General features: G+C 40.8%; 1 protein-coding gene across 4 annotated transcripts in view; it reads left to right on the forward strand.

Moving 5' to 3' along the window:
- The window catches only part of pdgfd (platelet derived growth factor d), a 57,834-nt gene that overhangs the window by 23,638 nt on the left and 15,512 nt on the right, over positions 1-18,684 (forward strand). For all 4 annotated transcript variants that reach the window (XM_054795201.1, XM_054795203.1, XM_054795202.1 and 1 more), the window contains 2 exons: positions 6,950-7,139; positions 10,368-10,545. In XM_054795201.1, the coding sequence (XP_054651176.1) occupies positions 6,950-7,139; positions 10,368-10,545 (368 nt within the window). The remainder of the gene's footprint in view (positions 1-6,949; positions 7,140-10,367; positions 10,546-18,684) is intronic.

The raw sequence follows: 18,684 nt of genomic DNA on the forward strand, positions 1-18,684 counted from the left end.
ATAAAACACATCGGAAAAAGAAAATATATATATATACTGTATAGATTTCTGCTGTCTGATGAAAACTGTGTTTTACTGCTTGTAAATAAGCAGTAAATGAAAACAAAAAAAACCCAACATTTTACATGAACATATGTCACAAAAAATACCCAATTTAGCCCCACCAACATCTATATCTAGCCATCTCTATATGTTGTATGAGTGCATGTAATGTTGTAAAATGTTGCTGAGAACATACTCGTAACTTGTGTGTCGGCGATGTTGGACTGGAGTACCCAAAGAGAACTCATACATGAACAAGGAAAGCATGTCAATTCCACATAGCTGAAGCCGGATTCTGCTTGCTGAGAAGTTTGAGTGCAAACCAATCAGCTACTGCACTACTGAACTAATGTTGTCATCTCCAATGCAATCACAACAGTTAAAATCACCACTTTAAAGATAGAATCTGTAAAGCCAGCAGGGTTGCGTATCTCTGGGGGAAGTAATACAGCTGAAAGTGAATGTAAGTGTGTGTCACTTTAGGTAGAGTCGGCACTTTAGAGAGTTCCCTCGGAGAAGATGGCAGTGTGACAGGATGCCAGATGTGGGACATGGGCTTGGTGAGTGATCGTGTCCTGTGGGAGTGTGTGTCTGCGGGGGAGGTGATCCAACCTTACGGAAAAACCTAGTCTGATTTGTGATGTCGAGAGACTTTAATATAAGAAAAACCTTCATACATACATATTCGTACATTAACTTCACTAAACTTTAAAGAAGAAAGAATCAATCATTTTCAGAGCATTTTCTTCAAAGCTGTTCGTTCAAATTGTTGCTGCATGCTTGTTAGCGGGTGAATGGCACTTGGATCAAAAATAGATCTTCGTGTTATGAAGAACATCACACCCCAGCAGTGGAGGTGGGAAAGCCAAGTTTCATTAGTGAGAATTTACCCACACACATCCTGACACACTGACACACACTTTCAAAAGTTGTTTTTGAGACTTTTATATATGTATGTACTTGAGTGTGTCTATCAGTATCACTTGCATTATTTCTAGTGATGCTCGATATTGACTTTCTTACCTAACAGGTAGCGGCAAAGCCGTTTGCGGTGGCTCAAATTTATTAGTGGCGGGCTGCCACAAATAAATGAGCGTATGGGAAACACTGCCTTTTGTCAATGGTTGTCCAATCCATGAATTATGGTTATTTCTTCCAGGGTATTACAACAGAAAACACAAAATTAATACAGACTCAGAAAATTTGAATGTCGTTTCATGTGTGGGTGACAGGCAGTGAGTTAGCATGAATTAACTTGAGGTTACGAAAAAAATTGCACATCAGCACTCAAAAACGTCGTCAAACCTTACCTTGATGTATTCCGACGCAGTGCTGTATCAGCATTTGGGAACAAATATGAGGTGAAAGAAGAATGGGAAAAATATTGTGCAGTGTCAGAGAAAATTAGCACATGCGCACAGCTATAGTGCACTCAAAGTGAGAAGGGTCGCTGCTCTCTAAAATACAATGAAACAAAACAACATAAACATGCAAAAACTGTGGTACTTCTAACTGTATATTATTTTTTTTTTATTAAAAAAAAAACCAACTTTTTCGCAGCCCACCCACAGGCCGGCCCAGTGGTTGGGGACCCCTGAATTAGAAGAAATAACCGTAATTCAAGGAGAGGGACATGGACCAGTCCCAACATTTAAATAAAACATACAGTCCATAGGGTACATTTAGTGTTCCTATAAGGATTATATTTGATTATGCTTTCTTTTCACTAAAATTTACACTGTGAGGATAACCTCCACATCATTTTGCAAATTCTTCACGTCTCTTAACTGAATCTTTAACACAAATCTTTGCACTCATCATGGTATCATTTGCATTCATTTGCAAGAGTGTCATTGATACTAATGCATGATTTATGGTAAGGTCAGTGCTATGACTGAGCAATAATACTGCAAGAGCACAGATTTACACACGTCCTTGTTTCAGTGTCTGACTTACTCTTAGTTAACAGTGTGTTTCTGTCTAAAATACAGATTCCTTTAAAGATGCTATCCCTCCTTGTCTCCAAATAACACTTTTTCACCCAGAAACTACAAGAAGACCACTACTGGCTAGCATGGGTTACATGTAGCGGTTTCAGAGAACAGATTGGGAAAATATTGTTCACAACTATGAGTTAAACTGAATGACATTTGTCGTTCGGCCCAGCCCGAAAGGCGGGAGTGGATTTAATGGCTGTCACTCACTCAGGGCTCATGCACAGGCAGTTGTGGTTTGCATGCTCCAAGCAGGAAGAAAGCGGGATGAATAGTATGTTCGAACGCTAGCACCCCCATTGCAATACCCAACCATGACAGACAGCACCTTTAACTTAAGTACAGACAGCGTGTTGCATTCATGAAATTAAAATGTACTCCTTCTTTCCTTCACTTTTAGTGAGCTCTATCAAACTAAGTGACTTAGCAAACCAGTCAAACATGGATCAAACAATTCAACAATCAGGATTTTGTCAATTTAGGGAGTAAGCCACTAAGTGTTAGGACAATCATGCAAATTATTCTCTTTCTCAGAATGATAAATAACAACAATAATAGAAAGGGCACCGCTGCATTTTAATTAGATTTCATCCAATAAAATTTCATGGAAACCCAATTTGCTGGGGGTCACCTCATTTTCTCAAATATGATGATGATTGGAAATGTCTTTCATTTTAATTACATTGACTACTAATGTGTTTTGATTAGAGATAAACAAAAAAGTTGGATGACATTATTCTCAATTGTTACAATTAAATTGTATACCGTTAGAAAGCCTGTTTATTTCCCTTTTAAATGATGACCCATGGCAGCATAGTAGCATACAGTGGTGTTTGTCTCCCTCCGGATTTCTTTTTTTTTTTTTGCTTGTTTGCCACACTTACAGTAAATGTTTCAGATCATCAAGCAAACTTAAATATGAGTCAATGAAGGCTTGAGGTCACGAACAGATGCCCGGACATTCTGCTTAGGATTTTTTGGTAGACAGCAGAATTCATGGTTCCATTTATCACAGCAAGTCTTGGAGGTCGTGAAGCAGCAGAACACCCCCAGACCATCACACTACCACCACCATCTTTTACTGTTGGTATGATGTTCTTTTTCTGAAAATACTTTATACACACCTGAAAATACACACCTTCCAAAAAGTTCAACTTTTGTCTCGTCAGACCACAGAGTATTTTCCCAAAGGTCTTGGGGATCATCAAGATGTTTTCTGGCAAAATTGAGACGAGCCTTAATGTTCTTTTTGTTCAGCAGTGGTTTTGGTCTTCCATGAAGTCTGCCATGCAGGCTGTTTTGCCCAGTGTCTTTCTTATAGTGGAGTCATGAACACTGACCTTAACTGAGATAAGTGAGGCCTGCAGTACTTTGGATGTTGTTGTGAGTCTTTTGTGACCTCTTGGATGAGTCGTCACAGTGCTCTTGGGGTCATTTTGGTTGTCCAGCCACTCCTGGGAGGGTTCACCACTGTTCCATGTTTTTGCCATTTGTGGATAATGGCGGTCATTGTTGTTCCAAAGTTTCAAAATGGCTTTATAACCTTTTCCAGACTGACAGATCTCAATTAATCTCTGTTAAGTTTTAACAGGGTGGGCAATCACTTTTTCACACCGGACCATGTAGGCTTGGATTCTTTTTCTCCCTTAATAATAAAAACGTTTCATTTAAAAACGGCATTTTGTGTTCAGTTGTGTTGTCATTGATTAATATTTAAATTTGTTTGATGATCTGAAACATTTAAGGGTGACAAACATCCAACAAAATATGAAATCAGGAAGGAGGCAAACACTTTTTCACACCATTGTATTTGGTCAGCACATCTGTCTCATGAATGAATGAATGATGCCCCATGAGTAAGTCACGCACATTTGTGAGATGAGCACCACAACAGGCAGTGAAGATTTTGAGAATCTTCAGATACTCATAACAGATTTGTGCTGCACATCCCACAGATGTGTGTTATTTAAAATTGGGGCATCATTTAACATGGTTATGGTTATGGTTATGGTTATGATTTGATTTATTTTTAACATGCATACAAGTTACATTGGAATGCATCACATATTACAATTCACAATTCCGCATCAACTTTCTTTGGCCCATGCGGGGTTATTTCGCAGTCACACTCAAACAAAAAATGCAACGCGAGGGATGCTTTTGTTTGGATACTATACAGGGCAAGCGGACAGTTTGTTATGCATGCACAAGGTTGTACGATAACAGAGATGGTGCATGAAAACAGAGCAACATTTTTGCAGAAATCCATCAAAAAACGAATCATACAAAAAGTGGACTTCACAGCACATTATCAAGAAAGTGAGGGCAAAATTTTATCTTGAAATAGCACATAATAAGCAAACAAACAGTGAAGTAACAAGTGCGTTTCTTGTATGTATGTGGCCCTATCCGATTGCATGATAATGACTTCTAGCATCTGCGATTGGCTGGCAACCAGTCCATGGTGCACCCCACCTCTCGCCCGAAGTCAGCTGGGTTTGGCTCCAGCATACCCCTGTGACCCTAATGAGGATAAGCGGCATAGAAAATGGAAGGATGGATGGAGTTCTAGCATAATGAGGCAGCAGATGGTAGTTTAACAGCCTCAGCAATGGCAAAATGAGAGGAGTCTGAGTCCTGTAAGCAGGAAAGTGAGTAGTGTGTGAGTGGGGTTAGATTAAGTCATTGTTTAATTTGCAGAATTGACCATGACTCATGTCCATGTCATTTTTATGGATGCTGTGAGAGACAAAAAGTGAGTAAAAAACAGGAAAAGAAACACAAATATGTTTAGAAATACAAATGAGCTTTCTTTTCTCGCTTCTTTGTGTGTTTTTTTATAATTCACAAGTAAGACAGAGCCACGTGTCGGGGCTTTTAGATGGGGCGGGGCCACACCTGCTGCACACTGAGAAGAACGATACGTGCTCTCATGTTAGTCTCCAAAAGTGTCCAATAAGACCAGAAAAAGTCTCTAGATTTGTCGCAACACTGGAAAAATTGCCCCTCTAAAAACAAGTTGAAAAAAAAAAAATTTTATTTTTGCTTGTCATAAGAAACAAATTCTGCCAATTGAACAAGTCAAAATAAGCTTAGTAAGATTTCTTGAAATTAGGCATTATATTAAGCCTTAAAAACATACAGTACATCTTGAAATAAAACTCTCTCTGAGCTGTATTTACTAATATTGTGACATTTGTAGTCTCATAACTAGCTTGTGATGCTCAAAAGTGGTATTTTTCCCCTCAGAAGTAGCTTTTTTCAACTTATAGCATGTGCAGTATACTGGCCAAATGAAAGAAAACAACTGAAAGGGGCAGAGAAATAGGAAAATGGTAGGAGTGATTGGGCTGTGCAATGAAAAGGTAGAGTAGAAGGCCAAAGCTTCATCATCATCTTCCTGGGGTTACAACTGCGCTGCCTTGATTATACATTCAACTCTCTCTTACGAAATCCACACAGCTCGAAAAAAACAGCCCTGTCAGCTTGACCATCAAACTGTGTGTGTGTGTGTGTGTGTGTGTGTGTGTGTGTGTGTGTGTGTGTGTACACCAGGTATTCCTCATTTGTTGAGGATATTAATCTGCTTACACAGCCACATTATGCAGGCTCAGCCCTTTTTGGGGAAAAAAGCTAAGTGCTGTCTGTCTGCAGCAAGAGCAATAAACTTACCATAAATACATCAGGAGTCAATATCAGTGGTGAACAATCTTGTTGCAATCTATCTGAGAGCTAATTTTATGTTCGTGAGCGTGCAGCCTTTTTTTAATCAACTTTCATTCATGCAGGTATTCAATTTCTACCGCTTATCCTGTTCAGGGTGAGCTGAAGCCTAACACAGCTGACTGGCGAGACGCAGGGTACACCCTGGACTGGGGAATCACAGGGCACATACTATAGACCAGGGGTGCCCATTACGTCGATCGCAATCGACCGGTCGATTACGAGCCAAGGTAGTGTGGCTCGGTCGCATAAACTGAACTTTGTAGTTGTCATATGACATCAGTCGGCTGACATTAAGCTCCCGCCCTGATTCGCTCTCGCTCCCCCGCGGCTAACATTAAGTGGTGAACTGACGTTTCAAGCTTCACACGCGGAGATGCAACTTTCATCTTTATTATTCTGATGACAGATAGACAAACTTTTCTTTTTTTGCTCATATGTGACCTGTATCTGATTTTTCCAAAAGTTCTCATCCGAAAATTAGTTTTAAAAGGTGTTAGTGAAGTGTCTCACCACTCTTGCCTCAGACATCCACCACAGGCAACTTGGAACAGATGTGGCAGCAAGTTGTCAACCAACTGCCACAGCCAAAATTCTTGCCCTCTTTTTCTTAATCTCCTACACGGAATCATGTGGTGGAGAAAATATTGGCTCCTGTTGCACAAAATCCTTGAAATTTCCACAAACGCGTTATGGCGGGTTCCAAAGAGCGTGTGTGTGGATGTCGAAGTCAGGGGTGGTGGGACATCAATGACAAGAAGACCTTTTGCCTACATTGGTGAGTACCTTGATCCAGTCTCACACGGCAAAACACGCCTTGTTGGATGTATGCGACCTCACATTTCAGACCGCAGTAGCCCGGATACATATCGGACTGATATCGACATACAAATGAGGGCTGAGTCGCATTTGAAAAAAATCGGAATTAAACTGTTCACACCGGCATGAAACAATCAGATAAAGGTCACATATTGACCAGCGATGTAAACGTAGCCAAAGTGAAGTAAAAACAGTTTGAGAGCCACAAATAGGCTCATGGACCGGATGGGGCCCACATGCCGCCTATTGAAGGGCCCTGCTTTATATAATAAACAATATTTTTATATACAGGTATGTTAGCAATGTTTACCTACTGTCAACGATATTTGCACATAACAACCAACAGTCAACCACTGCTTCACTCACTGCAGACTTGTACCGGAAATGTGACAACGTCACCGTCACGTCGGCGGGCGGAGTCATCCACAGCCCACGTTACCCCAACTCGTACCCACGGAACCTGCTGTTGTTATGGAAACTGGTGTCGCCGCCAGGAAGCACAATACACCTGGAGTTTGACAGTCACTTCGGTCTGGAGGAGGCAGAGAACAACGTGTGCAGGTAAAACATCGGACGCGGGATTTCATTATCCACTGGAAAATAAAAAGACACATCCATAAATGATTGTTTGCGGAACAGAGATGGCCTCCGTCGAGCAAGCATGAGTGAACAATGAGGATAATTCAGTGTTATCAGTGGCTTAAGAGAGAGCCAGTGAGTAACAGAGGAAAGTGCAGTTATATAAAAGTTACATAAATATACTGTATGGATATGAGAGTAAATTAATGGAAAGGATAGGTTACACAGCAGGGGAAGAGAGAGAGGAGTTGTTTTTTGCAAACAAGTTTGTCCTTGAGGGTTGACAAAATCGACTTTTTAATAACTATATGCAGCACACTTGCCTTTGTAAGCACAAAAACCAAGGAGAACAGCAGGGGAGAGGAAAGGGAGGAAAAATTTGAAAGGGTAAAGAACGTTTTTGTTTTAATGCAGTTAACCAACAAGTGGTGCTTTGTATTAACACAATATATGCTGCATTACTGTCACAATTACTGCGGTACCAACACTGCATTTACACAATTAGAGAGTAGAAAGACAAACATGGATCACTCAGTCACTCAGTACTCAATGAATGGTACTAAACCGTACTGGTATCTGTGGCGATTGCTCACTGACTACAAGGGAGCAACAACTTCCCTTTTAAATTGAATAAACTGATTGCTCAAGTAAGCATTGTTAAACTTAAATGTGTAGACTTAAAACTGCATTAAAGCATTAAAAGTGTGCCAGAATGCACTTCATTTCATGAGGATGATGAGCATAAATCTGACGCTGTGGGAGCTGTGTCTGAAGCTATATCTTCGGAACATGGAAGCTCACAGAAAGAAAGACCTTGATTGGATAAATGGCAAAAACGTCATTTCCAAGGGAAGCTGAGCTTTACTGGGGGTGTAAGGAGTAGGGAGCTCCTTAATTTTGGCTGACAGCAGCCATAGTTTTTTCCTCATTTCCCCACACAACACAGTCACGCAGATTCGAGGGGAGACAATCGTGACAGGCAGACTTGAAGTCTCTTTTCCTGAGTGAGTTATTTCACAGCGATTTAATTCTACAGCTATTTTTTTTCACTTTTCACGTACTACATTGTTAGTAAACTACATAACCCCAGCGTTATTGAGTTTTGTTTGTTACTTGGTTCATTAAATCATATCATGGTTGTGAGAGGAGTAGCTTGCTCGTTAGCTCAGCCTTGATGGCAGCATAAAGTCATGAAGGGCTGAATCCCAATTGTACCCCTTAGCCCTTCCCCTTGATCTTACCCCTGCCCCTTCTCTTTAAAACCTGTTTTAGCCTCACTCTCCTCCCGTCGTTGATGCGCTCCCTCAGATTCTTTTGTAAGAAAGTCCAGAATGGCATTTTGTTGCCCTTGACGTTTCCTGGTCCTGGAGTGCTGTGTGCTGTAGTAGAGGGCTGACTGAATACATGAAGGGTGGCTATTATTCACAGCAAACAGACTTCACTACGATATGCTGCGTCATATAAGTGATTAGATAGCTAATATAAAACGCCAACATCACAGTGCAGTTCAGTAATGTGGATTCCCCTCGCTAGCGAGCTAGCAAATACAATTTGCAATTAGCGTAAAAGGCTAATGTGGTCGCTATCTAACCATTGTCTAATCATTTATGAAAAGCAGTAGATTGCAGTGAAGTTAGATATCGGCGTTAGCCGGCTAGTTACAACTAGCCACAACCGGCAATTCAAAATATGGTGAATATTTGCTTGGCGTAGCAAAGGATTGAATATATAATAAAACATGAGTGACGCTGCTGTGAAAACCAATAATTATGCTTAATTACTTACATGTACAGTATATGCTTCTTTCGGCCTCCGCTCTGCCGCTGGAGTGTTGCATCCGCGTAGACTGCGCCTACCCCTTTGTTTGAAGTCTGGTCCCCGGCCACACTTGGTTTCTGGGGCTGCACATCCTTACCCCTTGATTTGAGGAGAATTGGGACACCACTTGATTCTCGTCAGCGCGTACAACCGAGGGGTAAGGGCTAATATAAAGGGTTGAGGGTAGAATTGGGATTCAGCCTCAGTGTATGTCAGACCCCCAGTGAGCTTCCCGTATTTCACAGACCAGCAGCCGCCACTGACACGTATGATGATGATGAAATCTCCACAACATACCAAAAAGCGAAAAAAGATTAAATGAACACAGGAACATTTCTAAAATGCACTCTATTTTAACATCCAAATTACAAAAGCCACTATTGATCGAATAAAGAAACACAATGGAAACTGATAGAAGGCTGATTAAAGGAGGCCAATTTTCATCAAAAGCAGATAATGTGACATGAAGATGGAGACAACACTGCCTCTATTATTAAGTCAACAGCGGATATGTCTCATTAAGAGATATTGAACAAATAATTATAGCTGATGAAGAGGCAGAAGCACTGTTTATTTTAAAGAGATTGAACGAGCAATTGAGACAGCTTGGATGTTACTAATATTCTCTTCAGCTGGGGTCACCAACCTGCTGTAATAAGTAATAATAAGTAATAAGCACCAGGTAGCCCCCCACGACCACATGAGGCGCTCGCAGGCCTGCTTTCATTCAGGTTTTCCGTTAATAATGTGAGAACACTAGAAAGAAAAGTATTCTGAAGCATAAAATGTGACTGGTGGATACCAGCATTTTGTGAATGTTTTGGTAAAACAAGCATATTTCATTTGTTTGGGTTGAAATAAGGTATGAAAATAATTTCTACAAAAATGAGTAGCTCGTGCCCATTTTCTAAAAGTAGCTGTCACAAGAAAAAACGTTGGTGACCCCTGCCCTACAGGCTGGGTAAAAGCTCGTAATTGATTCAAAGCTCAAAATTTGTAACATGACCCTGAAATCTGGTGAAGGACCAACAAAATGGGCGAAATCTGTTATTTCTACACCTAAGAATGGCAACACATACTGTAATGATTGTTGGTTTTCTAAATAAAAGCTTTGCTCATGATCAGTCGCTGAAGTGAATATCAATTACAGTACATGTTCGGCCTAAGAGACATGCAGCAGAGCACGGAATTGAAAGTGGTGATGAGTGCAGCAAAATCATGACCACAACCAAAGCCAAAATATATCTTTCACTAAACTAATAATAAACTAGAATAGCACTTTGTGATGCACGGCCCTCCACCACAAACACATTAATACACAACAGATGCATTTGTATTATAGAAGCTATGAAGACTGTAACTGACTTTTAGTTCCCTTTTCTTCCTCTGCAGGTATGACTTTGTTGAAGTGGAAGACCGATCAGAGACAAGCACGATAATTTGGGGTCGCTGGTGTGGGCAGAAAGCACCGCCTAGTCTCAACTCCAAATCCAACATCCTCAGAATCACCTTCAAATCTGATGATTACTTTGTAGCAAAGCCCGGATTTAAAGTCTACTACTCTTTACGGGTGAGAGAAACACCAACACACACTAGAGCACACCCATACAGCTGGCACAATATATTATATTATACTATTATTTATTATATTACTGTACTGTGTTACAGTGTCAGGCTTGGTCTGTCTCTTTGCTTTTAACAAGAGTAGATGCATTGACAAGGAAGACATTGGTGTAATATAAATGAAAACGTTTTCAACCTGTTCTAAACTGTTATTGCGGACATGCTTTGTTGATGTAGACCAGGGGTGTGAAAGTGCAGCCCGGAGGCCATTTTTGGCCTGCAGCTGTTTTTTTTTTTTTTTTTTATTGGCCCTCTACGTATTCTGAAAACTCATTTATTTATTTATTATTTATTAATGAGCTACGTTATGAGATATTACACTATTTTGCTTTGCCAGCAATAAAACAAAGTTTTGTTTGGATATCTTAGCATATATTGATGTACAATGGATTGGTTTCAGCATCTTTAAAGTGCAAAATGTATCACGTGACCCCTTGCATCCTTCAATATTTCTGCAAACAGGACTCAATGGACAAAGATTAGTGGACAGGTATCCGTGTGAGGTTTCTGGACATGAAAAAAACACCCTGACAATGTGTATGATGACATTTGTTTTTTGTTTGTCGCAAAAAATTCACTAAAAGCCCAAAAATAATATATACGTACATGCTGAACGGACCTTTTGTGAATTACCCTGAGGCCTAGCTGGATATGCTGACGTTTTACGTGATGTTTTTTTCAAGCCTTTCTTTGACAGTTAGTAGACAGCACTTCATTGTGGTGTTGTCATTGTTGACTTAAATAAATTAATAACCTCTATAGGGCTCTATGAATTCCGTTGAATTTTTTTTACCTTTTACACTAATTTTTTTCACCATAGAATTTGCTCTTTTTGTGTCAGTGAATAAAACGTCTTTTAATTCAACGCACAAATCCTTACATTTAGTGATGCAATACATTATTGCACAATTTTTGACCAGTATTTCAGAAACGGGTGTAGCTTCGCTAACTTTTAGACTGGGATGTCAGCCTCGGCACACATTGCTACAAAATCCTCAACAAACTGCAAAGCCTGGCTTGTGGTGAAGGAAGATGTCTTCGTTGCATTTCCAATCGCTTTGTTAACAAGCGGCAAAACACATCACCGTTTAAACACACTCGTACCGCCTGAGTGGCACACCCACACACACACACTAGCATGCTCTGCTAAACTAAGCTTACCCAGCCAGCCTCCATTCACGCTCTGTGACGAGTAAGACATGAGTTTCGAAGTTTTTTCGCCGACTTAGCCGGTGTTAGGGGGAGGGTTAGTGTTTGTGAGGAGATTCCCCAACACAAATGTTCCTTCTCTCCAGGATGAGAGCATTTCATTCACATTATGTCAACAGTATATTCCGTTTTTATTGGCCAATTCCGCAATTCCGCTTTATTAATTATAGAGCCCTACCTCTATACTGGCCACCACCACCTGTATCACACGGTAGCCATAAATTGGTTTGGTTTGGTTTGGTTTAGTTTATTTGAACATGAAGGTTACAATGGAATACATCTCGTGAATCATTCTTTGACAGTTCCACATGTCCAAAAGGAGTAGGAAGAAGCAAAGCTTATTTAATCCTACCCCCCATCCATTCTACATCTAGTACAGTACATGTAGTTCACTTCCTGGATTCCATGTCATGTTTTCAGTGATAGTCAGGATAACACATAATAGATAACGGTGGGATAACCCTCCCCCCCAAAAAAAGGAGAGAACATTCATAATAATTATAATAATGATGACAATACTAAATAAATAAATAAATAAGAACAAAGCTTTTTTTTATTTTTTTTTAAACACAACAAAGAAAATTATAAAAATAAATAAATAAATAAATAAAAATAAATAAATAAAAAAAAATAAAATTTAATTAAATAAATAAAAAATAAAATAAAATAAAATAAAATAGAAAATAAAAAAATAAATAAAATAAATTGATAAGCAGAGTCATTTAAATGGACGTATTTCACACAGCAGTGCACAATAAAAAAGCTCTGCTAAAAACAAGTGAATTAAAAGAAACGAGGAGCAGTAAAATGGAGACAGAGCAATGAGGAAAACGTGAATTGTGAAAGGTTTGAATGTAAAGACTAGTGTAAATATAAGAACATGAAAAACACATACAGATAAAGAGAGCAAAAATAATGCAGTCACATCCAAAACAAACTGCACATGAGTCCAGTGATTGCACAAACTTTGGTCCTGCTGTGACAGAAACGTAAGAGTGTGGGGGGAATCAGAGGGTGTTTAGCAGTCTGATTGCATGTGGGACCTGCTGGTTCTGCAACAGATACGGCAGAACCTCTTGCCAGAGGCCAGCGGTCTGAACAGTCCACGGTGTGGGTGTGTTGGATCCCTGGTGATCATCAGTGCTGTGGCCACACGGCATCTGTCAAAAGCCCCATTATCATCTCCGTGGTCCTCACCACTCTCTGCAGAGCGTTCCAGTCCGTGGCTTTGCAGCCAGCAGACCGAACGGAAGTACAGCTAGTCAGCACGCTCTTGATGGCTCCTCTGGAGAAAGTGGTGAGCTGGGTAGGTGGGAAGTGTGCCCCTCTCAGCTGAAGCAGGACTTGTAGTCGTTGTTGCCCTTTCTTAACAAGATCTGCATTGTTCTCAGGTGACCTCATTCGTGATATGCACCCCCAGGAACTTTTTTCTTTTGTCTGACTGTCTCAACAGTTGCTCATGTGGGGCGGTGTATGACGGTTTCTGGTCCTTCTGAAGTCAACAATCATTTTCTTTGTCTTGTTGACGTTGAGGACCAGGATGTTAGAGCAGCACCACTCCACAAGTTGCTCCACTTCCCATCTGTAAGCTTCCTCATTGTTGTCTCTGATGAGGTCCACCACTGTTGTCTCGTTCACTACAATTTGTACTGGATCTGGCCTGACAGTCATGGGTCATCAGGGTGAACAGTCGTGGGTTCAGGATGCTTCCTTGAGGAGACGATTTGTTGTTCATTAGTGGAGCAGTACAGCATGCTCAGGGCCTCCTTCATGGTAGCACAGAGTGGGATTTACAGAGCTGTGAGGCTAGTAGCAGTACATTCCCTGAGCAGGTAGAATGCTCTGCATTTTAAGAAAAAGAAAACAATTCGATGTCTGAGAAGCAATAGCTTTTGAACACACACACCAGCTATTAGTGATGTAAAATTTTTGTCCAACCGGAATCCATCAGGATGGCTGGATTAGCCACGTTTTGGTCAGGAACATAGCGCAGCCTCTAACTCCTGCCTCACGTAGTCCAGTTTGTTCTCCAGAGAGAGTACCTGTACATTGGTGAGCAAGATAGACGGACGCGGCGAGCTATGTGGCTTTTAGCTGAGATAGAAGCAGCTCTGCTGAGTGGTGGGCTGCTTGGTCTGCCTGGCGTAGAAGTCCCTGACTGTGGAGAGTGTCCCGGGTAGTCGCCAAGTGCTTGCGCATGTGGGGTTCACTTGGTTTCATTTAATGTCAGAGGCTTGCATCTGCTCCAAGCGTTGTGAATTGGTGCTCTAGAAATCAAATAAAGTTGACCTGACACCGTAGACAGCCTCACACTTCTGATACCACTTGTTACATTCAACCTGGATTCAGAGTTATGTGACAAATACACATTTTATACTTGCTGCTGAAACAAATTTTTCACATTTTACCAGACTTCTCATTTAAACGCTGAGCCAACAGGTCAACATCAGTACATGTCCTTAACTCTATAGAGGAGGTAATGTGCTGTCGGTGTTGGGATGTTTTCTCTTACAGGCTGTTAGATGAACAGATGAGGAAATTACCTTTGTCACTTTGTCAGGAAGAGGAGAGAAGAAAGAATGGACCTTTGATGTTCACCACCCTGTAATCAGAAGGGAAAGGGGAAAGAAATGCCAGCAAAGAGGCAGAAAGCCATTTATAGATGTTGTCTGGCTTCCTCTTTCATGTCACAGATGGGGCTGAACATTGCTCATTATCTGCAAAAAAAAAAAAAGAAAAATTGTAAGATGCAGGAAGGGCAAGTCGCAGGGAGGAATAGTGCATTTGTAGAACACCCTTTGCTTTCATGCAGTCTTCTTGATGTAAAAGCACCGATGACGACACCTGGCTGGCATTAGTGCTAAAAAGTTCTACTGCACATAATACACTATACCAGGGGTCACCAACGTTTTTTCTTGCGAGAGCTACTTTTAGAAAATGAAAATGGCCACGAGCTACTAATTTAGGTGGAAATGATTTTCATACCTTATTTCAACCCAAACAGATCAAATATGCTTGTTTTACCAAAACATTCACAAAATGCTGGTATCCACAACTCACATTTTATGTTTCAGAATACATTTCTTTCTAGTGTTCTCACATTATTAACTGAACACCTGAATGAAAAGCAGGCTTGCGGGCACCTCATGTGGTCGTGGGGGGCTACCTGGTGCCCGCGGGCACCACGTTGGTGACCCCTGCACTATACAGTACATGTACGTCTTACTATTAAGGCTTTAAAGGCAATATTTTTTTGACGCGCAATTAACGTCCACACGTCCTGTTTGAACCTTGGCTGATGCCGTAGTTTGAAGAAGCAGCGGTGTCCGCGTAGCTAGAAGCGGGAGAAAATATTGAGCAGAAATGGAGAAAGAAAGGGGTATTTGGATTGGTAAATTTAGCTTCAAAGCCCTGGCAGATGGCTCTTGCAACAAGACCAAAGTTATTTGTATCTACCGTCGCTGTGATTGGAATTATCACGGACTACTTCATTGTCGACTTGCAAGAGGGAAGCCAGAAGGTACTGAAGCACTGCCGGTATTTTTTATTGTCTACAGTGGTACCTTAGCATCCCAACAAACGAGTGTTTTTTTTCGATGCGAGCCATCTCTCAGCTGATTTTTTGCATGGAACTGCGAGCAAAAATTTGGGTACAAGCGGCTCGTTAACGGCAGGCACAGCCGAGGACAGCTATGCTGGGGCTTCTGTCAGTGTTACCATGACCGAAGGGCTAGCTTTAGCTAGTCATCAACACACCAACAAAACATACATACATTATAGCGATCTAATTTATCTTATTTATTTTGTATTGTGTAAAACTATGACAGGAACGACATCAAATTAAAAGCACGAAATGAATACAGACCCACCATCCACCAGTACGAGCCTGGACTTGTTTTCACCAGTCCGGGGTGTGTTCTGACTTTGGCCCAAATTCAGCTGGGAGAGGCTCTCCATGACCCTGAGCAGGATAAGCGGTAGAAATTGGATGGATGGATGGTGTTGCGCATCAATTAGCAATTTTGCATGGGTATGAGAAAAATAAAGCTGAAAATAACTCTTCTACTACTCTCTCTCTCTCTCTCTCTCTCCTCAACGTTTTCCTGCACATGTGTACACAAGCTCTTCAGTTTGACTGGAGCGGTGGCTTCATCTAGCAGGTCTAATTTGTTCTGTTCAGAGCTGTCAAACTGATAAGAGGGAGGAGATGAGGAGGCAGCGAGTGGGCAGGAAGAGGAGAGAGGATGAAAACGCATCTATGGAAGGAGAGAACAGGTGTTTAAGATGGTATCAGCAAGTCAGCTAATGACTTAAATAGAATGCACTAAGAGAGGCCAATAGAAGGAGACTGCAGAGAAGTTTAGTAGCAGAACATGGACTGAGCTGAATTAGATGAGAAAAAAAGAATAAGTAGACCAAGACTGCTTTGACGGCACTTTAAATTATGTTGGATTTAATCAAGCATCAGAGTTGCAATGGGGAGGATAACCGCAGATTATTAAGACACCTGACGTGAATGCACACTGCAGGTGTACCGACTGAACGATACACAAATGCAAAACGTTTTTAATCACAACAAAACCAGTTCAAGTTCAGTTCAATCACATGCTTTCTTGCAGACAACCACCGTGTGACCCCTGGGCATCTATTTGTTGATGATATTGATTATTTATATCTACTGTAAAATTGCTCAGGTTCCAATTATAAGAGTCAGCTCCAATTAAACTGTGAACAGACTTTTGGGAATGACATATCCATGACAAAACAGTCATACATTTGTCAAAATTGTAGAAAAAGACATTATGCAGTATATGTTGAAATCTCCAATTTAGCATGCATCCAAGTAAAACTGTGACCTGTGTTTTAAACACACAAATCCAGTCTGAGGATGTGGCAGAGCGATTACTAAAAGAATCTAATACACCCCCCCAGTTTGTTGTTGTGCATGGTAGATGGATCCTCTTTGTTTTTATTCTCTGGTCGGACCATTATTTCCTGTTTTGTGCTTTTATTTTGTTCTGGTATAGTTGCTGTATTGTATTAAGTTCCACCCCTTGACTCCAGTTAAACGTAGCAGCGGGGCACACCTGCCTCCTTTGAGTAATTATGGTGGCATTTAACTCAGTTGGGGCTACAGCTAGTTGTCAGTTCAGCATTCCTCAGCCTTCCAAGCATTACGAGCACACCTCCTGTTGCTGTTCCTGTGGCCAAGCTTCAATGCTCTTTTTGGGATTCCTACCCTAAGGTTAAGACTACTTTTTGTGTTTTCCGATAGTGGTGCTGTTTCCCTCTATGGTGCTTTTAGTTATTCTGACCTGCAGCATCGCCTAATGTTAGCTGAGTCTTACTCTCATTTCTACGTTGATTTGTACTTTGTTCTTTGCCGCTCTGTGTGAGCAGATCATCATTTATTAAAGTCTTTCATGATTCAACCCGCTGCCATGTCCTTGCATCCTGGGGTAACACTACATCAAATCCTAGCAGTATGTGACACCCAGGCTGCAATTATCCAACTGAAGGTGGGAATTATCACCTTTCCGAATACATCTGATACCATTGTGTTTTACAGTAGGCACGGCATCTGTAAAGGTGCAGTCAATGAAAATGAAAGTGTGCGGTGCATTCAGGAACAAAATCTCCTAAACATTTCAAAACAGATGAGAGTCTATTTGTATGCAGTATGTAAGGTACTGATGAAATACTTCTAATACAGGGCTGACAATCTCTTCAAATGAATAAATAAATATCCTAGGACATGCTTCAAGAAAATATTATATTTTGGTTGAAAAAAAAAAACAAACCTCAAATATGACTTATAGGCTTTTTATTTTTAAAAAAGATGATGCATATGAGGCTGCATATGAGGGTTAATCTCCCCTCATAGGTAGATGATTGTATGTATTAAGAGTCTACAGTGAAATCCTGTGGCCTTTGCGGCCATAGAGCACACACTTAATCCTCAGATGTCTCCGTGTCAGATTGCACAAAATAGAGGCTGAAAAGGGCAGCTCCCTGGTGTCTCCACCACTCAACTACTTCTATAAATAAGGGAGTGCCCTCTATACGAGTAATACTGCCATGCACACACATATATCTGTCAATGGCAAATATTGTTTCACAGATCATACAATCGAGTTACATTGAAAACAGAGGTTACGTTTGTTTATTCTGGGGTCTTTAGGAAGTAGAAAAACAAAAACGATGGGGGATTTATTGTGTGCGCCAAGGTATTCCACCCTCTCTGTTTGATCTTTGTCTCTATTTTTTTAAAGCTGTTAAAGTGGCCCAGATGTGCATGACATGAAGCGTTTAACCTTAAAAGGAGACGAGAGGCACCTTGTGTAAACTTGCGTGCACACACACTGGTACAGGAAAACCTCTGACCTCATTCACACAGCTGGTCGGAATGCATGTGTCCATGTATGAGCAAAGTGATTAAAATCCCACATGCCGGCATTCACATTAGAAAACATACTTTTATGTCAACTTAATAACATTTGCAGATGGACAGGGTGAGTGTAAACGATACAATTTTCCATATGCACCAGAGATGTCATTAAGACTTAAAACTGCTGTGTGTCACAAAGAGCGGCTGCCTAGGGGGCATTAACTTTCAAACGTGCCGTGTTCCCTCGTTTATCGCGGGGGCTAGGTTCCCGGTGAAATCCACGAAGTAGCCAACTTTATTTTTTTTTACAATTATTATATATGTTCTAAGGCTGTAAAACCCTACACTTTATACACTTTTCTCAGACAGGCATCAACATTTTATCACATTTCTCTCTTGTTTAAACACTCTCAAAGTTCAAATTTTAATGATCAATTTCAATTTTAATGATCAATCTACTAGGTTGGACACAAGAAATTATGTGACTCA

This window comes from Dunckerocampus dactyliophorus, chromosome 12 (assembly GCF_027744805.1).
Source record: "Dunckerocampus dactyliophorus isolate RoL2022-P2 chromosome 12, RoL_Ddac_1.1, whole genome shotgun sequence".
NCBI classification, from domain to species: Eukaryota; Metazoa; Chordata; class Actinopteri; order Syngnathiformes; family Syngnathidae; genus Dunckerocampus; species Dunckerocampus dactyliophorus.